The 22,707-nt window shown below is 43.1% G+C and overlaps 2 protein-coding genes across 3 annotated transcripts; both read right to left on the reverse strand.

Annotated features, from left to right (window-relative positions):
- Positions 1 to 913: 913 nt before the first annotated feature.
- On the reverse strand, positions 914 to 1,782 carry LOC119271056 (myb-related protein 308-like). The gene is made up of 2 exons (XM_037553025.1): positions 1,544 to 1,782; positions 914 to 1,440 (listed from the first exon to the last, which is right to left on the reverse strand). The coding sequence occupies exons 1-2, from the start codon at positions 1,774 to 1,776 to the stop codon at positions 1,080 to 1,082; spliced, it is 594 nt and encodes a 197-aa protein (XP_037408922.1). The 5' UTR covers positions 1,777 to 1,782; the 3' UTR covers positions 914 to 1,079.
- A 10,512-nt stretch (positions 1,783 to 12,294) lies between these two features.
- Positions 12,295 to 15,407, reverse strand: LOC119266819 (uncharacterized lipoprotein syc1174_c-like). Of its 2 annotated transcripts, XR_005132156.1 has the most exons (9): positions 15,154 to 15,407; positions 14,937 to 15,053; positions 14,674 to 14,802; positions 14,394 to 14,570; positions 13,865 to 14,005; positions 13,437 to 13,625; positions 13,164 to 13,235; positions 12,802 to 13,060; positions 12,295 to 12,671 (listed from the first exon to the last, which is right to left on the reverse strand). XR_005132156.1 is itself a non-coding variant. In XM_037548098.1 (8 exons), exons 1-8 carry the CDS (start codon positions 15,403 to 15,405, stop codon positions 12,863 to 12,865), a joined length of 1,275 nt encoding a protein of 424 aa, XP_037403995.1. In that variant the 5' UTR covers positions 15,406 to 15,407; the 3' UTR covers positions 12,673 to 12,862. The 2 variants fall into 2 exon arrangements, 1 of the variants encoding a protein (XP_037403995.1); XM_037548098.1 differs by lacking the exon at positions 12,295 to 12,671 and having other exon boundaries at positions 12,673 to 13,060.
- Positions 15,408 to 22,707: the final 7,300 nt, after the last annotated feature.

Here is a 22,707-nt window from a genome sequence, read left to right on the forward strand (position 1 = left end):
TTAGTCAGACTAAAAATAATACCTTGGATCCAAGCACTCTCTAAAGGTAACTCTTGACACTTTATTTAACAAAATATAGAGAAGACACACAAACATAGGGAGACTCGACTTTTGTTTGACGAAAAAGAGATATCCCTCTCCGATTTCCATTATTAGAAATCTCGTTTCGGCTAGATCACCAAGGAAACAACAGAAAACTAAACAACCTACTATCTAATAATGAGACAGGGACTGAACTAAATAAAAAAAACACAAGGTTGTGCAACGTGAGCGCTTTATTTATAGCCACATAACTTTGTAAGTCTTTCATTTCATTGCTTACCTAAGAGCATCTCCAACGGCCGTACAAAAATCTCGCGCCCAATAAAAATTATAGCACGCCACTTTAGCACTTTTTGTGCCGGGACCAACATTGCTTTAACAGACGCCCAAAAACGCGCGTCTAAAAAGCATACAGTGCAAATTGTGAAGCGCGCGTAATCCGGACCCAAAATATGCTGCGCGCGATAGCATTTTTCAGCGCGCGCCCAAAAGTTTTTAGCGCTATAACATCTGCTGGAGCTGTTGGGCACCCAAAAAAAACTAATTTTTAGTCCGCGGAGCTCTTTTTGGGCGCCTGTTGGAGATGCTCTAAGCTATGGCTTTAGCTTTAGTACTGTTGGGTAAATCATGTAAAGTTCTTAGGATTTCATATAATGAATGATTATCATATTTATAAAAAGAACTTTCAAAATAGAAGTGTGGTCCACAAAGTAAAGTATTTTAAGATCATCATCCTCTACTTCTCTAATGCATGGTATAAAATTAGGTAGGAGTATTAGCAAGAGTAGTTCATATCTGAACTTTTGAAGGAACACATGCATGAGCATTAAATGAAGAGTAATGAACTGGCTGTGATGGGATCAATTCAAACTTGTGAGGATTAGTTTGTGCGTCATACATATATAGTAGTAGTCAGTGTGCATATGCATAGTACAATAACAGGACTGTCTCTTACGGCACAGAAACCATCGACCGAAGTACAGTATATATAAACACCAGGTGATTACCGATCAACCGATGATATGACACCCTCCAAATTAAGTAGACGCACTGCACGGCGTAGACAGGGTGAGCTCCAGGTTCAGTTCAGCGAGGAACCAGCTGCTGTCGGCGTCCGATGATGCGCAGGCTCTGCGGCTTCCGGCGTCCGACACTGCACTGTCGTCGTAAGGACGACCGGGGCGCTCGTCGCGTACTTGGTTTGGCACCGCCCTCCGCAGATGCTCGCCGGGTTGTGTTGGTTGATCATGTGACGAGGCTAGCAAAGCCTGCAGTAGCACACGATGGCTGTCGGGATCGGCGCCGCCGGCCGCGCGCCTCCTCATCGCCGGCGAACCCCAGTGGGCCTCCACCTCCTCGCCCGTCCTCCCAGGCAGCCTCCCGGCGATGATGGACCAGCTGGATAGATATATTCGTGATTCGTCATCAGCAGAACATATACAGAAGCTAGTACGTAGCTAGGATCGATATATGCATGAGTCTTAGGCACGTAGATATATACCGGTTTCCGAGCAAAGCGTGCAGCTTGATGAGGAGGTCCTCCTCGTCCTCGGAGAAGCTCGTCGTCGTCCCAGCGAGTAGTCCCCTGGTAGCCGTAGTCGGCTTCAGCGACCGCGCATCACTACTAGCAGTAGTCAGGCGCTCTGTGACAAGCTTCGGCCGGCGGCGGCGCCATTGCCGGCCGCGACTCGCCGTCATCGGCTGCCTGCTCGGACTGCGTCGTGGCTCCCTCATGGCTAGCTAGTAGCTGGTACGTGCTAGCTTGCGATGGTTAGGTCGACTTAGATATAGGGTTAGATAGCTAGGGTCGAAGGTGGAGAAGATGAGGTGTGTGTGGCAATGTTGGCATATAAAGCGTGCGTGCATGAGCTTATTTTTGGCAGTTGACCGGAAGTAACAGCAAGACCGGCCGGTTGGATCGCTGCAGCTGTACTAAGCTAGCTAGCTAGCTAGCCACGCCCACGCGCGTGCGCTGCCTCTTTTGTTAGTTGCGGCTTGTGGCATCGTGTGCTGCGTGCATGCGCGCACGTACGTACTGGTACTACTGTAGCATGCATGCCGCCTTACGGTCGGCAGCACCGTACCTACCCGCAAATATCACTCACAGGTCCCCTACCATATGCCTATAATATCTGGTACTGTGCAACCACAATGCCGCTTTATTTTCGGCCACATATGAGATAGCCCAAGTGAAAAAGGAAAAGAAATATATGTTTTTGTCTCTCAATTTATATTTTATTCTCTTTGAACTGAATATCTAGGAGTTGGTTCCTATAATATATTTTTCTAGTTTTTTAAATAAAGTCAGGTACAACACCAAAAGTATTCAGAACTAGCTAAAAAGTAAAGAAAAAGTTTGGTGGTTTCGGAACCTCGATTTAGTTTTGCTCGGCTGACACTCAAACGGATGATTTTGTACTAGATACATCCGTCTAAACGTCAACTAAATCCGGACGGAGGGAGTATTATGTTTGAGATGCTCTGTGTCTTCTGGTGGTGAACGTTGCTAATATATCTGGATACCTTTCACAAGAAAAGTAAGAAAGACAATTGTCAAAAAATAAGTAAAGAAAAATAAAGTGCCAAGTACTAAAACACCAAATTCCTTTCTAAAGGCACCCATGCCCATCCAGCCAATTACGCACGGCCACCTCACCCCGTATCCCTGATATACCAGACAATTCGGTTTCCTGTTTGAGAATCTCTGGTATTTCTCTCACCTGGTCCCACCAACTTTTTGTCACACAAATGTACGCACTGCCCATGGTTGCACATTCTCTCTCATATATCCCTCTTTCATAGCATTTTATTTCTAACGGGCTTTTAGATGCTTCATCTATTTTAAATACAATTTTGTCTTCATTTGTTAATACATTTGTAATCCTAGCGACAAGACATTTCCAACAAGACCAATATTGGATATATAATTTTTACAGTCTTGTAAATTTCACTATTCCAACCCCGCAAAAACAAAATTTTCACTGTTCCAATAAATTGATTGAAATAATGTCACAACCTAGCTAGTCATGCATTAGAGTGTTGCATCATGTCTATCTTTCATCAGAAACTTGGAATCGGGGTCCTGACAGCGTTGGCATCAGAGCCGGACTGCCTGCCTATAGGTTCGCTAAGCCAAACTGGTCGATGTCGAGTCTAGAAATGCTTTAGTTATATGTAGGGGAATTGATTGTGGGAGGGACGTAAGGCTCTTTTTACTCCTTTACCTTATGCCCTCTGATCTGTGTCATTCTCTTCTCATTCTACGTGGGTTAAGGACTAGGCTCTCTTCTCTCTATCAGGTTCACGTGTTATTAATCCGTAGTAACTTATAGGATTGTTGATTACCAGCCTCAGTTCAGTTTCTACCACTTTAGTATGTTATCAGTTGAATCAGAACATTGCTATGATGTTGTTGAGTGGTTTTGCAATCTGTTGTGAATGTCTCAAATCTGTTCCTGAGCATTTATAGTTGTTATGCTGTCCGATTTTCCCTAGAAATTCTAATGTCTTTGCATTGTGGTTGTGCTTTCAGATGGCCACTCGTGGTCAAAACCAAGTGGTTCGCCTAACCCGGTGCCTCGATGTGCCCGGTCATACGGCTATGTTAGTCCGGGTAATGATCGAGATGGGTTACCGTTGGTATCCCGAATACACTATCGAAGAGCAATTCCGAGACTTTAATCAAATCCAATATTTCTGCACTGTCAGGATATTTTCTTCTTGTCCTGGATCTACCGAGCCCCTCCACTGTTCCTATGGACTCGGGGTTACTGTTGAGATGGCTGTGCAGGATGCTGCCTATTCCATGATGACCATCATGCGAGTCAGGACTGGCCTGCTTCGGAACACCGACTTCCGTTATATGCCAGCTTCACTTCCGGGAGCGCAAGAGTATCTCCAGGCTATCTATGCCGACTCCACTTAGGAGGACTCACTAACTCGCACCACTGCCGAGATGCTCGAGGATAAGGACCGAGAGAATCAGGCCTTGAGACTGGAGCCTTTTAACACCCGTGCTGATCATTGGGCCACGTTGACTCGGTTTGCACCGGCTGTGCAAGCTGGACGTATGGATACGAGGGATCTATATCCCGTGAGATCTGCTCTGCCACCCAGGTTCACTCCGAGGCCATCCTTTGAGGCGCCTCGCCCCAACCAGCAGTATACATCGCCCAAGACCTATGGTGCCTCGCTGCTAATGCTGCTCCACGCCCCAATGTGATAACTTGTTTCAAGTGTGGGGAGACGGGTCACTACATCCGCGAGTGTCCCCAGAACAACCCCAACCAGTTCGAAAAGTCTGTTGGCCGTGGCAAACCAGCGGGAAAGGTGCTCTACGCCAAGCCAGCCACCACTGCTCGTGGCCATGTCAACTACGTTTCAGCTGAGGAGACTCATGAGGACCCCAACGTCGTTCTCGGTACGCTCCTTGTTAATTGCCATCCGGCAACTGTTCTCTTTGATACTGGAGCATCTCATTCATTTATTTCTGAGAGCTATGCTCGATTGCACAACACCACATTTAGTGACATGCCCACCTCCATGGAAATTCAAACTCCTGGTTCTAGATGGCAAACCTCTAGAATAAGTAATGGAAATGAAATTCTTGTCGACAGATTGGTCATCCTTGCATCACTAATAGCTCTCAAGTCCTCGGACATAAACATCATCTTGGGTATGGACTGGATGTCAGCCCATTACGCTAAGATTGATTGCTCCACTAGAACTGTTCAACTCACCCATCCATCGGGCAAGACAGTCAATATTTTGACCCGAGTGTCTGAGCGTCAGCTTTACTCCTTAAATGCCAACCCCCTTCCAGACCTTGAAGATATTCTGGTAGTCCGTGACTTCCCGGATGTTTTTCCAGAGGAACTGCCAGGTGTTCCACCTGACAGAGATGTCGAGTTCGTAATAGACCTTGTTCCAGGAACCGTCCCAATCTCTAGAAGACCTTATAAAATGGCACCCCTAGAACTAGCCGAGCTTAAGAAACAACTCGATGAGTCCTTGCAAAAGGGTTTCATCCGTCCTAGTTCTTCTCCATGGGCTTGCCCCATCCTCTTCGTCAAGAAGAAGGATGGAACGGATCGGATGGTTGTAGATTACCGACCTGTCAATTTGGTCACCATCAAGAACAAGTATCCGCTCCCCAGGATCAACGACCTGTATGATCAGCTCGCTAGATCCTCAGTCTTTTCCAAGATGGATTTGAGGTTGGGCTACCATCAAATCAAAATCAAGAACGGGGGCATTCCTAAAACGGCCTTTGTTACTCGTTATGGCCAATACAAGTACACAGTCATGTCCTTCGGCCTAACCAATGCTCCAGCCACCTTCTCTCGGTTAATGAACTCGATCTTCATGGAGTATTTGGATAAATTCGTCGTGGTTTACCTCGATGATATACTCATCTACTCCAAGAATGAGGAGGAACATGCCGAACATCTAAGGCTAGTATTGATGAAACTTCGAGAGCATCGCCTTTATGCCAAATTCTCTAAGTGAGAATTTTGGTTGCCAGAAGTGACCTATCTAGGCCATGTAATCTCTGGTAAGGGCATTGCTGTCAATCCCGAGCGAGTTCAAGCCGTCCTTGACTGGACTCCACCTGAAACGGTCAAGCAAGTTCGGAGTTTCCTTGGTTTAGCGAGCTATTGCCGCCGCTTCGTCGAGAATTTCTCCAAGGTTGCTAAGCCTCTAACTGAACTGCTCAAGAAAGATAAGAAGTTCGAGTGGACCCCCCAGTGCGAGTTCAGCTTTCAGGAACTGAAAAGACGCCTGACATCTGCTCCTGTACTTGTACCACCAGATTTCTCTAAGGACTTTGTTATCTATTGCGATGCCTCACGACAAGGACTAGGTTGCATACTCATGCAAGATCGTCATGTGATTGCCTACGCTTCTCGACAGTTGCGTCCACATGAGGATAACTATCCCACACATGATCTAGAGCTTACAGCAGTGGTCCATGCACTCAAAACCTGGCGACATTACCTTCTCGGTAATCATTGCGAAATTTACACCGATCACCAAACTCTGAAATACATCTTCACCCAACCAGATTTGAATCTCAGGCAAAGACGTTGGGTCGAGTTGATTACGGATTACGATTTAGGAATAACTTACACCCCAGGCAAAGCCAATGTCATGGCTGATGCACTAAGTCGTAAATCCTATTGTAACAACCTGATGTTACAACAAAGTCAACCACTTCTCCACGAGGAATTCCGTAAGCTTAACCTTCACATTGTTCCTCGAGGGTTCCTTTCCACCCTGGTGGCGAAACCTACCCTTACGGATCAGATCATCAAGGCACAGAAGGTAGATCCGGGAATCTCCCGCATCAAGAGAAACATCAAGAAAGGAGTCGCAGATTGTTTCTCCATTGATGACCAAGGTGTCGTGTTCTTTGGAGACCGTCTAGTGGTTCCCAAGGTACGCAACTTGAGGCGATTGATCCTTAAGGAAGCTCATGAATCCCCTCTCACCATTCATCCCGGTAGTACCAAAATGTATCAAGACCTACGCCAGAGGTTCTGGTGGACTAGGATGAAGAGAGAAATGGCTCAATACATTGCTAATTGCGACGTCTGTCGTCGTGTTAAAGCAGAGCATCAACGGCCTGCTGGCACCCTTCAACATTTGGCTATTCCAAATGGAAATGGGATAAAATCGGCATGGATTTCATTACCGGGTTTCCCAGGACCAAGAGAGGGAATAATGCTATCTTCGTCGTTGTCGATCGTCTTTCCAAAGTAGCCCACTTCCTACCCGTTCGTGAGAGTATAACTACTAGCCAACTAGCTGACTTGTACATCTCCCGAATAGTGTCTCTTCATGGTGTTCCATTGGAGATTAACTCAGACCGTGGAAGTCTCTTCACCTCTCGATTTTGGGAAAGTTTCCAAAATGCTATGGGAACTCGTCTCTTCTTTATCACCGCTTTCCATCCTCAATCAAGTGGTCAAGTAGAACGAGTCAATCAAATTCTGGAGGATATGCTCCGAGCTTCTGTCATTGCTTTTGGTATGAATTGGGAGAAGTGCCTTCCATTCGCCGAGTTCGCTTATAACAATAGTTATCAAGCTAGCCTGGGCAAAGCTCCTTTCGAAGTTCTCTATGGACGAAAATGTTGAACGCCTCTTAACTGGTCAGAAACCGGGGAAAGACAACTCTTTGGCCCGGATATGATTCAGGAAGCGGAAGAGCGGGTTCACATTATTCGTGAGAAATTGAAAACAGCCCAATCTCGTCAAAAGAGCCAATATGACCGCAAGCATAAGCCTATGTCTTATGAAGTTGGCAAGAAGGCTTACCTTCGGGTTACTTCTTTGAAGGGAACCCATCGATTCGGTATCAAAGGCAAATTGGCTCCTCGTTACATTGGACCCTTTCGCATTCTTGCCAAACGAGGGGAAGTTGCCTACCAGTTGGAACTACCTCCGCATCTTTCCAGAGTTCATGATGTCTTCCACGTTTCTCAACTCAGGCGTTGCTTCTTGGATCTTATCCGTGGAGTGGACCACGAAACGCTTGGCCTCCAAGATAATCTCACATATCGAGAATATCCCGTTCGTATCCTTGATCAAGCTGAGCGTACCACTCGATGCCAGAATATCAAGTTTCTCAAGGTTCAATGGTCACACCATTCCGAGCAAGAAGCTACTTGGAAAAGGGAGGATCGTCTTCGACTTGAATACCCCACCTTCTTCCCGACGGATCCTAAATCTCGGGACGAGATTCTTTTGAGTGGGGGTGAGTTGTCACAACCTAGCTAGTCATGCATCAAAGTGTTGCATCATGTCTATCTTTCATCAGAAACTTGGAATCGGGTCCTGACAAATAAATTTGGAAAATACTAACAAATATTTTTTAAATCATTAAATTATTTTCAAAATGTATTGCTGTAAATTCAAATGATTTAAAAATACACATCAAAAGTGAACGGAAATATTGATTTCAATTAGTAACTATTAAAAAATGAATTCATATTTAAAATATGTTTTTTTATAAAAACAGATTGCAAATAATTGAAACACTAATTTTAATTATCATTTTCCTAATTTGGAATATTTTTGAAACATATATCTTAGCAGTATTACCACATTTTTCCAATTTAACATACTTGAAATATTTCATAGCTCACATATTTGAAATATTTCTAAAAGATACTTCTCCATAATTTCAGTACATATTTAAATTTCACTTATATGAAATATTTCATCGGTCATATATTTCAGTACTTACAATATATGTCTCCTTAATTTCATTTATACTATTAGCTATCTCATTTTTCAATTAAAATGATCTCAAAATTCTAAAATGGGTTGATTCTACTATTGAGAAACAATAATTTTTATTATTTCCATCTAGTGATTTCAATTACTTCCATCCAGTGATTCCATTTGTTTGAAAAAGGGTGATTTCCAAATTATTTCACACCTGTGTTTCCATTATTTAAGACAAATGTGTATCAATAAGGTTAGAATGATTTTAATAAATGCATTTTAGTGAATTTACTTTTTTGGAATATTTAAACTATTTCACATCACTAAGATTTCACTTAATTTATTTATCAAAAAAGGTATATACTAATTTCAATACCTATTTTAGTTTCCCATCTTTAAATAATTACATAGATTGCATTTTTCACTTATTTGAAAATTTTCACATATTTCATATCTCCTTTTTTTAAATATCTCTAAAACACATATCTCAGTGATTTTAGTTCCTATTTCAATTTTAGTTATTTGAAATATTTTAACATACCAAATATTTAACTTATTTTGGAATATTTCATATATGTGAAATAAGTTTTTTTTGCCGGATCACTATTTCATTATTATGAATTTGTTTACATATGTGAAATAAAATATTTTAAGTATTTCACTCCTTTAGATAGATCACTATTTCACCATATAACAAATTCACTTATTTTGAAATATTTCACATTGTGAAATAAGTTTGCCACTTCTTTCCTCTATTTTAATAGTTTACCAGATCATTATTTCACTAATTTGTTAATAGTTCACTTGTGTGAAATAAGTTACATCACATAGTTCATTATATCGCTAATTCCCATTCAGAATTTTGAAGTATTTAATATATCTGAAATAAGTGAAATATTTTTGTCTTATTACATCCATGTCCATTTATGAGTGAGATCTATTTCAGTATGTCACTTATTTCAATTATTTCATAGCAGATATTTTAATTACTTCAAATGATTCCAACAAGACTTTCAGTTACTGATTTCTAGTTTCATTAACTTCACATATTCCATACATTAGTTTCAATGATTTTGGGATGGCTGACTAACTTCACACATTTTATGAACTTCCTTATGTCAAAGAATTTCATTTCTTGATCAATTTAATAATTGAAACATGTGTTCAATTTCATTTGAGATAATACAGTGTATATGAAACTCATTTCAAATATTACTGAAACATAAAATTAAAATTAGTTCAAATGTATCCAAGATTGATCTTATTCTGAAGTTTTTTTTGGTAAGAATTAAAATATAAAAAGGGGTTCAAAATCTAACTTTTGGTCAAAAAGATATCAATCAATCAAAAATATCCCAGGGTTGGGCTTTGGTTAGGGAGAAAGGAGAATGATTGTACATGCAAATCTCTCTCTCTCTCTCTCTCTCTCTCTCTCTCTCTCTCTCTCACTCACACACACACACACACACACGCGCGCGCACGCGCACAGACACACACACTTGCTGACAAAAGGAAGTGGTATGTGCATGCAACTGTACCCTTTGTGGGGCCTAGTAGTACCATTCTGCAAAAAAAATGGATACATGTGAGGACGAAAGTGTTCTTCTAATCTCGAGCTCAGATGCTCCAGGTATGAAAAGTAAAATCATAGAAAATAGAAAAACTACTCAAAAGGTTCTGATTTTTTTGCAAAAAATTGTTCAGTTTTCTACATGCATGTATGTTTTGGTGATGAAATTACATTTGTGGAGGTCTAGGCCAAAATAAAATAAAAACACTCCAAAATGCTTTTGAAAATAGTCTTATTGGAGCATCGGATTCGCTTTTTCACACATGACATTAGGAATGCTTTTTATTCACGACAATTTGCACATATGTGCAATATTCAACAATGTTTGTGGCCAAAATAATTTTGAATGTTTTGGATTTTATACTTTTTTTATTTTACTGTACATGATGGTGCATCTGAGCTCGAGTGTAGAAATTCTATGTCCAATTCTCTTTGAACGTGGATATTGTGCTCTCGGGAGCACATGCTCCGTTTATTTCAGGAAAAAAATGGAAGTTTAAAAAGTACAAAAAACTGGTATGTAGATTAGAATGGGTCATGTATCGTCAAGTTTTTTGTGATTTAAAAACATTATGTTTGTTGTCTAGATATAAAGTATGGCATTTTCCTGGTTTCAAAGAAGTGGTTGGTTTGTTAATTTTCTGCAGCGATCAATGAACAGTGATTTTCAAGAAATTTGAATGGAAACAAACTTGTGTCATTTGCATGTGAGATTTTATTGGGATCGTTTGGATTAGTGTTTCTATTAAAAAATGTAGTGCATGCTCCTTGAGCGCAGTCAGGAGTCGAAAGGTTTGTGCATAAAGGAAGCTTTGAGTTTCACAATGATGGCAGATTATTACTTTGCTCGCTGGTAAAATAAACAGTGTAAGTACAGTAGACCAGCTATATGCACTCATGATAGATGAAATTAACCCCCCAAACAAAACTAGGTATGTTCCGTTGGTGCACACATCTCAGTCAGGAGAATATCTTGTGCACCAATCCTTGTGGTGCTACTGGTGCACCAGTCATCGAAAATACACACTATAAGAGTCTGAAAAATCTAAAACTAATTTGGCACATACAAGAAACATATATCTACCGGGTCCTAAAATTTCAGATTCAAATCAGAACTAAAAATATAGAAACAAAAAAGTCAAATCATGTTATGAATAGTACCCATTTCAGATTGGGTCCTGAATTTGGCCCATTTACACAATCAATGTTGTATTTTTATTTTGTTTCTCAAGCTGTGACGTGGTTAATATATGTTATTGTGCACACTAAATTATTTTGAGATTTTTCTGAAACTTGTAGTTTGACATTTGAGAGTCCAGTGCACCGGTAGTACCACAAGGCTAGGTGCATCACATACCTTCCCCATCTCAATCACCTACGCTCCCTTTTGCCTCCAGTATGCATGTGTTGCCAACAAGGGTTATTGCTACCACATGACACATGTGGTAAGCAATCCAAACAATTCAAAAAAAATAAACAAGGGTTGTTGCTATAGAGATGCTCACACGAGTGACTGTGTGTCAATCAAGGGCAAAAAAAAAACACCATGCATCCGTTGAACCACTTTCAAGGTTGAAGAGTGACAAAAAGTGTTTTGTTTTGCATATTAGGAGGTCAAGGCATCGAAGTTGGTGGACTGAAATTTGTGCCCAACAGAAACATGAAACAAGAGACCATGTTTTTTTTTCTGATTTCATTTCACTATATTAAACTAGAATTACCTCTACCTGGGATGGGCACCTGTTCATGATTCGATTCACCAATTTAAACTACATCTTCAGGATCTGTTCTAACTAGAGTTGAACATTCCAGTGTCAGGCACTTTGAAAAACTCATAATGACTACATTTTAAAGCGATTGAGCCGAGCATGTATGCCTGCCGAAAGAAATTCAGAGAGGAGCTGAAATGGACCCTCCATCGCGATCATAGAACGACCTTCTAATCTTTAGACGTCTCAGTGCAGGCATTCAAGATAGTTCGGTTGTGTTGTACTAGGGAAAATGTAAATCTAAAGGCAAGGATATGTACCGGGTAAGGATCCACCGTTCGTGTCTTCCCGGAGATTGGTGCAGCCAATTCGGGTATAAACCCGCAGATCCTTTTCCCCAAACAATACACCCTATACATCCTGTCATACCAAAGTAATCCTCACAAGGGAGGTTGTTCATCCTGATAGCTTTTTGACCTTGACAAATTAAGTACCCAGTAGTAAATCAAAGTCCGGAGTAAATTAACTACTGAAAATAGCAGCTGCTGTACTCATGGGTCTTGTTTTTCTGAGAGTCAGGTTGTTCTTCCTGATACCAGCTGTTCTAACAAAGGTTGAAGGAACTTCAGGAAGGGCTGCCACCAACCCATCATCTAACTTGAAACTTCTAGAACCCAGAAAGAGGATATATATAACCACTGAAAAGCATAAGGTATGGTAATGACAAAAAAATTTGCTGAAAGAAGATCTTACTACTATTTACAGCCACAAAATCTGCTTGTGAAGTACAAATCAGGTAGATATGCACCAATGTCAACACAACAACCTAGCATAAACAAACATGCATCTGGCAAACAGCAAGTCATAAGCTGCACCTCATCAAAAGTTGAATGTCCAGTTTGATTGGTAGTTGGAGCAAGCAAGCAAAAGCAGCACCTACTCACTCTGGCAAACATGTGTATTCTGAGTAGATGCATATGTCACTCAACGCCAGACAGCAACATCAGAGAACCGACGATTTGAAAGCGCACAATGGCACATCAAGACATAAATGCTCTCAGAAATCAGCATAACACTTGTGTGGTGGAAGGAGAGCATCGCACCACCCCGTCTCAGAAACTGAAACAATTATTTGTTCTGAAAATGGCTTCGAGTACACATGCATCACTGCGTGTGTGTGCGTGTATGTCACGGGTGATGACGAGATAAATTTTATATATGTATGCTACGATTGTTGTGGAATATGTACCTGGGACTTCAAAATTTGCACGCTCCTATTTGTTAAAACTGATCTCTCCTGTACTAAATTGTCAAACTAACTGGTGTACATATACTTTATCTTGCATTGGAGAAGAGGCATATGGCCGGCGACCAGAAGATCGGGCAGAATACAATCGTTGATGGCTCTTAAGATGATCAACTCCTTGTCTTCTTAGAGCATTTGGATTGATGCCTGCCTTGTGAGCAGCAATAACTCCAATAGCTTCCCAGTAGTTCTGGACATTGAGCTGGAGAGAAAACATTTGTCCATTGTCTAAGGATTTTTCAAATACAGATTGCATGGTATATCAGAAAGAAAATATAGAAGGACAGCAGATATATGCTACGTACCGCATCTATACTGAATTTATCAGGGGTGTCATCAAGCACCGTCTCATTTTCCTGAACGGTAATGATTAAGGGCTGCAGAATTAAAAGAAGAAAAAAAATCAAATTTAGATGACCTGATAAGTACAAAGGGTTGCATTGGGGTTCTATTATTAGCTTCACTAATCGCTTTGGCATACAGTGATGAACTAATCCAAACACTACATACATAATATACTGCATATGCAACTTAAATGGCAAGATACATCATGAGTAATATGAACAGGAGAAGTGTACCTTATTCTTTCTTGCAGTTCGAGAAAAGGCAAGTGCGCCATCACCTCCACAAGCATCTCTCGGAAGAATCACACTATCAACATCATTAGCCACTATGCAACCACTGTCAGAGGTTCCCTGCCTCCTTGTCACATACTGAGGAGCACTGCTTAACCCAGCAAGCACACATGGTAGAAAGGTATAACCAATCTGTTACAAAATAAGATCAAGAAGACAGGAGATGAAATTAATAAGCACTGCTTACTCCTTAGTATGAACAGGGATTCGCATATGTACTATAAAGTTGGTAAACTAGCTTATAACAATAGGGAACCATCTACAGTGATTGAGTTCTACCATTGTTATGCCATCAGCCTATCACTAAGCATATCACTTGTAATTATGTAACTCAATTATGCACAAACAATTCAGCATAACGGCATCAATACCTCTTCAGCAGCAGATCTTGGGGACACTGATGGGCTGAGTGGTGGGGACAACACTGCCGGAGCGTGGGCAGCAGGGATTTTGAATTCTTTCACAATTAGGTGACTGATGATTGCCTCAACTCCTGCTAACAGATCAACTCCCTGCACGCATTGATATGGCCACATACAATCTGAGAAAGTTGGAGGTATATTTAAATTCTTGCTAGGAAACAAATCCATGATAGGTAGGAAGTGTTTCCCGCAAAATATAACCTCAGCAAGTCAGCATATATTTCAGCCAAATAAGCGGGTAACAACTTTGACATGTATGGAGAACATATGTACCAACATTATGAGTGTGTCTTAGGGTTCTAACCCGCAGGAGATATTTTAGATGAGTCAAACTATAAATTTACAAATCAAATCAATTCTCTAAGCAAGAAAAAAATGAGCAAAAGGATAATAATGCTGAATGCAAATATAAGATACTGCAAGGACAGTAAATATCATGAAAAGGAAATAAACGACTACTTGAGTAGACAAAAAATACCTTCCCTTCCCGATAGCAATCTGAATCTTCAGGATCATCGTCTGGAAAGCGCGCAACAACTGCCACAGCATTCACGCCAGCATGGTTCACTAGCGCGTCGACCGCTCTTAAAAGAGAATCAGAGTTCCCAACGCTCCCAGTTGATTTCCCACACTTTGGATCGAACCATGTCTTGATCTACACCATACATGAGTATTTCATCAAGCAACATTGAAGATTAGCAGATACCAAGGAATTAAGTTTGCCTTCTCAGCTACTACTTTCAGAACAGAATGTGCACCTCCAAAGGAGCGTCCGTGACAGTGTACTCTACAACAGGGAGGCCGAGCGAAGCCCTCGCCGCATCCGCGACCTGCAAGTGGCGGAGCTGGAGCTCTTCCTCGATCCCGGAGTCCAGCACCAAGCCTACCTAGGTTAAATGAGTTACAATGCGTCAATGTGCGAAGAAATTCATATCTCACACAGTTGCATCAACCTTGTTTCTGTACTCTTGTGGGTGTGTATGAGTTCAGTGTTCAGTAGTTCAGTGCCACTCACACTGACCTTGTTCTGGTGAACTGGCTGGAGAGCCCAGGCGCCCTCGGCGAACTGGTCGAGGGCGTATCCCTCCACGTAGAGCGTGTTGGGCATCGGCCAGTAAAGCATCGCGGCGTTGAGCACCTAGGGTGGGGTGGGGAGTGGAAGCAAAAAGCATCAGACTTTGAGCAGTGGAGCTCCGGCGGAGGAGCGATGGCAGGGTGTGGGAAGGGCCTGAACTTACGTTGGGGTGGGAGATGACGCAGTCGGAGACGGCGGCGAGGGCGCGCGCCACGGGGAGGGCGTCGCCGGCGAAGCCCCCGACGGCGGCGCCGACCCCCGTGGGGACCACCAGGACGGACGTGTAGGGCCTCCTGAAGCACGGGGGCCGCGCTTCGGCGGTGGGGCGGAGGGAATGTGGTCGGGCGCGAGCGCGGCGGCGCGGCGGCGGCGGGAGGCCGGCGGGGTGGAACGGTCGCGCGAGATGGAGCGCCATTGTTTTACCATGGCGAGTGAGGGGAGAGCGGGGAAATTGCAGGGGATAAGGTTGGACCGAACATGGCCCACCAGTTCGGCCCAGTAGTCGGCCTATCAGTCTTTACCTAGGCCTCATTCACCACTCGGACCGTCAAACTAGGTGATTTCCCAGCGCGTTGCGGCGGGAATTTAAAGGTTAATTTCCAGATATGAAGAAAATTATTTATCAAAAGCTACTTTTTTTAATGTAGAAATGTTTCATACTTGCACCGTGTGTAAACAAAGAGTATGAATGTGGTTTGCATGGGGCTGTAAAATAGTGTTAGCTTATGTTGACATGGCACAGTTGGTGAGATGGAAGGCCACATGTTGAGAGAATTAGAGTTAGCGATGATAAACTATTTAGGAATATTATATGATTCCGCGCTTGTTGCTGTGGAATACTATTACTGCATCCTAACATTTATTTTTTGAGTTAGCAACTCAACAGTTTCAGAAAATTTTAAAATAATTAAATTATTTTTGAATAAAAAACATCTCAAGTCAGACTGTCAGATTAATATCTGGTATTTTCCTTTTTTTCATTTCAATAAATTTATATTTAAAAAGTCTTGTAGCATTGTAGAGTTTTCAAGAAAAAAATGCTTTAGTATTTAATAATAGACAACACACCAGCCAATACTTGTATCCATGTAATGCCTTCTTCAATTCATTTTTTTACTCTTTAATAGTACATCCTCACGATGAATGTCTATAACCTATTTTAGTCATTTTTTCTTACCACATGAATAAGAGGACATGCTAATGACATGAGTTTGTTTAAGATGTATGACATGCATAATACGTGACTAATTATGATGTGGCAGACATGCATGACTCGGTGAGGTGAGAGAGTGCATGGATGAAAAACAATGTTAGTGGATGCTGATATGGCACGCTTGTAGAGGTGAAAGGCTGCATGTTGAGATAATCACTTGTAGTGGGGATGAACTATTTAAGAATAGTAGATTTTCTCCCATCTCTCCACCGCTCCATTGCCATGAGACTATCATCTTTTTTTTTTCCTCTTTTTTTAAGAAAACCAGATGATTCATCATCGGCCACTGGAGCCCTCGTTTCCTACAGTCGGCACCACGGCAACCAAGTGGACAACCGCCGAGTCAAACGCAAAGAATATAAATTTTTTCATAACAAATAATATATTTATCAAGTTGATTCAATACCTTCAGCCACACAAAGGCCTAGAGGCGATAACGAACTTTGTTCATGGCGTAATGTCGAGGGATGCAGGAGGAGGAAGATTGTTGTATGTATTTTTCAATTTTTGTAAGGCTATTATTGTGACAGCTTGTGCTACTTAATGTATAGTCTTTTGCCTTCTTGAGAAAAAAATACCTTCAGCCAGTATCAAGCCAACTAAATACCTCCGACTAAAAATTTTACACCCCGGCCAGTGTCATTGTTTCTTCTGGTAATTTCTTTGCAAGTTCTATATGGCGTTAGTCCCCGGCCATATTTACCATTACAGTATGGACATCTGTTATGTAATTTACCACTGGTTGTTTCACCAGTACATAGCTTTGTGCTGAACGAAGAAGCATACAAACAAAGGGGGAGATGCCATGCATGCACAAGGCTAGTGAAGGATATGCCTCATGCACCTTGCACCATCGATCAATCATTAGCTCACGATCCAAAACTCTACAAGGAAAACTAACGCCTGCAAACCCTATATATGGCGCCAGTCCTCTATGACGTACGTACCAATTACTTGCAATATGGCTTCATCAGCAATTCTCTCTGTGCACTTCGGGCTCCTGCTTGTTCTTCTTGCTCCAAGTCTCGGCGGCTCTTCACTCCCTTCATCTGATATCAGGTCATCGCCCATACTCTCCGGTGAAATACCCTAACCCATGGTGTCTTAACTCTTAATCCCTACGTACAAAAGAAAATTGTACTTCCGTAGTATCTAAACCAAATTGCAATTGCAAATACGCATGCACAAGAGAAAACTAGAATGCTATATTGCTTATGCTAATGCAAGGGATGAATTATGTAGTCATTTGTTTCTTTAAGATGAATTATATGTAGTCATTTTTTTTGAAGGGGTGAATTATATGTAGTCATGGTTAGAAGTTCCTTTGCATTGACTAACATGTCTACATTTTTTAGGAGATGGCGGTGGAACAGCGAGACCGCTGTCAGGAGTAGTCAACCCGTCTACCCCTTCGGGTGAGGAACCTTGCGCTAATGCAAATGATATCGTTTTGTTCATGCTTACATGCTTACCTAGGCATTAATTTACTAACTTGCTATTTTGCAGGAGATGGCGGTGGAATAGCGAGACCTGGAGTGAATCCCTCCATTCCTTCAGGTGTAGGGCCTCCTGAAGGACAGGGACCTTGCGTCGGCGGTGGGGGAGAGGGAATGTGGTTGGGCACGAGCGTGGCGGCGTGGCGGCGGCGGGAGGCCGGCGGGGAGGAACGGTCGCGCGAGATGGAGCGCCATTGTTTTACCACGGCGAGTGAGGGAGAGCGGGGAAATTGCAGGGGATAAGGTTGGACCGAGAATGGCCTACCAGTGCGGCCCAATGGTCGGCCTATCAGTCTTTACCTGGGCCTCATTCAGCACTCGGGCCGTCTTCCATGTAAGTTTCAGTGGAAAGAGTTTTCTGGGAGCGGACATAGCATGCCACCTCAAAAAAAAAATAGACATAGCATGCATAGAAGCAACAGCTAGCAGAGAAGGCCTATGTTTCACAAGATATTCAGGCAAATACTACAGTTGTGGCATTGGACTGCGCTGGATTTGTTCAAGAAATACAGGCTGCTAGGCTCATCCTGACGAACACTAGTCTCTCCTCACTCCCCATGCTTACCATGGGCATGTTCCTCCTAGCAGACGGCGCCCACACCAAGCTCGACACCCCCCGATCCAAGTTTTTTTGGGAAGGAACCGGATCCAAAAAGAAATACCACTTAGTTAAGTGGGCTGCGATTTGTAGGCCTAAGAAATATGGTGGCCTTGGGATTATAAAGTCCAAGCTCATGAACGTAGCTCTTCTCACAAAGTGGCTCTGGAAACTTGCCCAAAATGAGCAGGGGCTCTAGGTGGATATCCTTCGAGCAAAATACTTCCCCGATGGGAATTTCCTCACCTCCACAACCAAAGGGGTGACATTCTGGAATGGGATCCAGGCTGTCAAACCGGCCTTCGCGCTCGGTGCAAAGCTATGCGTTAACAATGGCAGATCCACCCGGTTTTGGCTCGATCACTGGTTCGGTCAGGAGCCATTGTGGCATAGCCACACCTCCTTGTACCAACTAGCCACCAACATTGATATCCTTGTTGCGGATGCGCTTAGAACCACCCCGCCAGCCATAACATTCAAAAGGCCTCTCTCCGACGCCGAACGAGCTGGCTGGGACGAGCTTCGTGGTGCCCTAGCAGTAGTGCTGTTGCGCCCCGAGGCTGACGTGGTCTCTTGGTCCCTCATGAGCTCGCGGAAAATTTCGGTGAAGTCTATGTACAATAAACTGACGTCGGGGCTGGCACTAGACATAGCTAGGGGGCTATGGAAAGTGTTCCTGTGACAAATGTTCCGCGACTGACTCCCGTCCTCTAACAATATAGCAAAACGGAATGGGCCGTCCGATGGCAATTGTGTGATGTGTGGCGTGCATGAGGATGCAAACCATATCTTCTTCAATTGCCATCTCGCCCATTTCGCTTGGAGTGCGGTTCGGGAGGCTTTTGACCAAAATTGGAACCCTCACTCGAGTAGTGACCTACGCGACATTCTTTTGGCTCATAGGGGAGGGTTCGGTAGAGTTCTTTGGAGATGCGTAGGGGCGCTGCTATGGGCTCTATGGACAACTAGGAACAAAATCACCATTGAGCATAAATTTCCCTCTCACCTCGCTGACATTGTTTTCAAATGCCATATGTTCCTCCAGACTTGGATGCCGTTAGGGAAATGGCGTGACACCGAGCGGATGCAGAAGGCGATGGAGCGGATTCGACTGATCCAGACTACGGCTCGCCACTAGTAGCTGAAGATCGCTCCTCTCCCAGTGCTGGCGTTGGCTTGTGTTATCTTTTGCCTTTTATCTCAGGCCTAGGCCGGTTGCATGTTAAACTTTGGCTTCGGCCCCTTCTTTTTTTATCCTGTTTAAGACTTGGTTGTATGTTGAATGCTGCCTGTTCGAGGGCTTTGTTAAGTTAAAGCCGGACGCTTCTTGTGTCTTCGTTTTAAGAAAAAAAAAGCAGTGCTCCGAATGCTTCTATCATCAAAGAAATCAAAACCTTGATGACTGTTGTAGGAAACATTTCTTTCTGTCATGAACGACGTGATGCTATGGATGCCCATAGTGAATTCTCTAGCCCTTGCACCAGGACACTATGTCTAGTTGGTTGAGCCTCCCGGCTATGAGCTCAGATTGTTTTGCTCAAAAAAAAAACCCTACTCTCCGCCTCTCAGGGCATCTTCAATGGGAGTCGCTTGTATACACGCTAATGAAAAAAAAAAGATTAAAAAAATTAAAAAGTCATCTAAGCGCCCGGGCTTACAACGACAGATGCTAATTACATGGGCTAATCAAACAGCCCGGGAAGAAAAAGTGCCTGGCGCTCGATGCACGCTTTTGCGTTGACGCTTCACCTGGCACCAGGATTAAAGAAAGCAACCGCTAATTGGCCAGGATTTAGACCCTGGTGCCTGTGTTTAAGTGCCGCGTTAGACATGCTCTCAGGCTAGTCATAGTGGGAGTAACTTAGGTAGTAACATAGCGCACCTCGAATTTTTTTTGCTTATGTGGCAAGTAGTTAATGAGAAGTAGTAACATAATATGTTATTGTAACATAGCGCTTTTCAAGACAACATGAGTCTACAAGCTATTAAATGAAGCTACATATGACACTAGTACTATGTTACTTTGCACTATGAAGGTAATAACTTAGACTAGTGTCATGCATATGACACTAGTCTAAGTTACTCCCCACTATGACCAGCCTCATGTCTCTATTTTCTTTTACTATCCGCCTCTCCATTGCCACCAAACGATCATCTTGTCTAAAATAACAGACGATCATCCCGCGTTTCCCATGGTGGGCACCACGGCAACCACGTGGAGAATCGTCGAGTCAAAAGGAAAGAAAGTACAATAAAATATTAAAAATATATATTAATACTAGGTTGGTTCAATACCTTCAGCCATGCAAGGCCCAGAGGTGGTAACGAGCTTTGTTCGTGACGTAACGTCGAGGGATGCCGAAGGAAGAAGACTCCAACACCTGAAAGACTTGAATGCATTTTTTAATTTTTATAAGGCTATTATTGTAACAGCTTATGCTATTTAATATATAGCCTTTTGCCTTTAGGAGAAAATAATACCTCCAGCCAGTATCTAAAATAACAAACAACAAATTAAATACCTCCGGCAGTATTCTGGGGAAAAATTTACACCCCTGCCACTGTTTGTGTTTCTTCTAGTAATTTCTTTGCAAATTCCTTACGACGTTAGGCTCCGGCCATATTTTCCGTATACACATCTGTTGTGTAATTTACCACGGTTGTTTCATCAGTACGTAGTTTTGTGCTGAACGATGAAGCATATAAACAAGCCAGAGATGCCATGCATGCACAAGGCTAGTGAAGAATATGCCGCATGCACCTTGCACCATGGATCAATCATCAGCTCACGATCCAGAACTCTACAAGGAAAACTAACGCTTGCAAACCCTACATGTGGCGCCAGTCCTCTACAACGGTACGTACCAATTAACTGTGCAGCACGATACAACGTACAACCAATAGGGCCAATAGCTCCTATGCGACACATTTGAGGTGAATTGGTAAGAGTGCGACGTTGTTCGAGGGAATGGCTGTGGTGCGACAGTTTTGAGCAGGTAAATAGCCCACGCACGACATGGCTGTTAAATGGCGTTAAATTGGTCGTCAACCAAGCCCGCCCGTTTATGTTAGGACATGTGGGTCCAACTTAATTGTTCGTCAAAACAGCTGATCGTGCCCTACCGCCCGACCGTGCCGGGCCCGCCACTCTGCCCCCCTTCTTCTCCGGTGGCGGCGGATCTTGCGTTCTCGGTGGCGACGGCGGAGCCCTTGTTCTCAACGGCGGCGGAGCTTTCGGCCTCAGAAAATGGTGAGTGAATTCAAACCCTAGTCGCCCTCCCGCTCCTCTCTCGGACCCGTAGATCTCAGCTCGTTTCCTCTGTTTTCGCTTGCGGAATCGATAGGTTGTGAGGGGAGCCCGTGGGCATACTGAGATGGAGCCGCCAGATTCAACTTCGAATAGGTAATGCGCCTCTCCCTGATCCAATTTTGCATGCAATTAGGGGTGGCCTCGTCTGCTTTTTCTCATGGGCTCACACTGTCTGCCACTGACAGAGGGGATGCTGCCGCTCGGACCTTCAAATTGACAGTTAATTTCTTTCCATCAAAGGCAAAATTAGTTGATGGTAGCATACAGAACATTGAGAGAGACACAATTGTTAAATGGGAGGTTGAATTTATAGAGATTGATCCACAAGTTCTATAGAACATGGGAGAGACGGCAGTGAAGAAATGGGTGGAGAAAATTGGGGAGAATGTTGTTTGGGGTCCAGAGCAAGAAGTATCACTGTTGAGGTTTGATGATTGGAAAGGAGAGTATGTGAGAATAGAAGATGGTGAACAGATTGTTGAAGAAATCGATCGGCAAAACGGCTGGACAAGCAAATGGGCTAATTTTTGTGCTGAGCTCGTTGATCTGAACATTTTTTCGAAGGTTGGATATGTGCCATCACAATTGGCTGCGCAGATGGTAGATGATGATTGGGCTACACAGAGGCCATTGATTCCCATGTGTACTGAACTTACAGTAATAGCCGAAGAGGGACATGTGACTGGAACTGAAACTGAAATTGCAGCAACTGTTGATTGGAATGTAGTTGAATTAGATGAGCCTACTGATTTGGTCATTGCACCAATGCCTGACATTGAGATGGCCAAACTTTTTGGCATTCCAGTCGATGACAGAGATAAGCAGGAGAGGGGTGAATCTAGTTTGCCTGCCAATGCTGATGAAGAAGTAGATGGACAGTTGATGGAACAAGCTGCAGATGAAGTAGATGATGCACATGATGATGACCTGGTGCATGTGTATGACAAAGAAAACCCTGTCATTGAAGTAGGCAAGTTGTTCCCAAGCATGAAGGAGTTTAGGATGTGTTTCAAAACTTATGCAGTGAAACATGAGTTTGATGCCAAGACTGTTTGGACTGATAGAAAGAAGTTTTATGCGAGGTGCAGAGGATTTGATGG

Source organism: Triticum dicoccoides, chromosome 3A (assembly GCF_002162155.2).
Source record: "Triticum dicoccoides isolate Atlit2015 ecotype Zavitan chromosome 3A, WEW_v2.0, whole genome shotgun sequence".
NCBI classification, from domain to species: domain Eukaryota; kingdom Viridiplantae; phylum Streptophyta; class Magnoliopsida; order Poales; family Poaceae; genus Triticum; species Triticum dicoccoides.

Bases quoted from the DNA above. Each gene is read 5' to 3' on its own strand.
- LOC119271056 (XM_037553025.1), bottom strand. From the start codon at position 1,776: ATGAGGGAGCCACGACGCAGTCCGAGCAGGCAGCCGATGACGGCGAGT. The intron at 1,441-1,543 runs GTATATATCTAC...ATATCTATCCAG, and splicing joins CACGCTTTGCTCGGAAACCG to CTGGTCCATCATCGCCGGGA.
- LOC119266819 (XM_037548098.1), bottom strand. From the start codon at position 15,405: ATGGCGCTCCATCTCGCGCGACCGTTCCACCCCGCCGGCCTCCCGCCG. The intron at 14,571-14,673 runs GTGCACATTCTG...TGTATGGTGTAG, and splicing joins TCACGGACGCTCCTTTGGAG to ATCAAGACATGGTTCGATCC. The intron at 13,626-13,864 runs GTATTGATGCCG...ATTTTGTAACAG, and splicing joins CAAGATCTGCTGCTGAAGAG to ATTGGTTATACCTTTCTACC.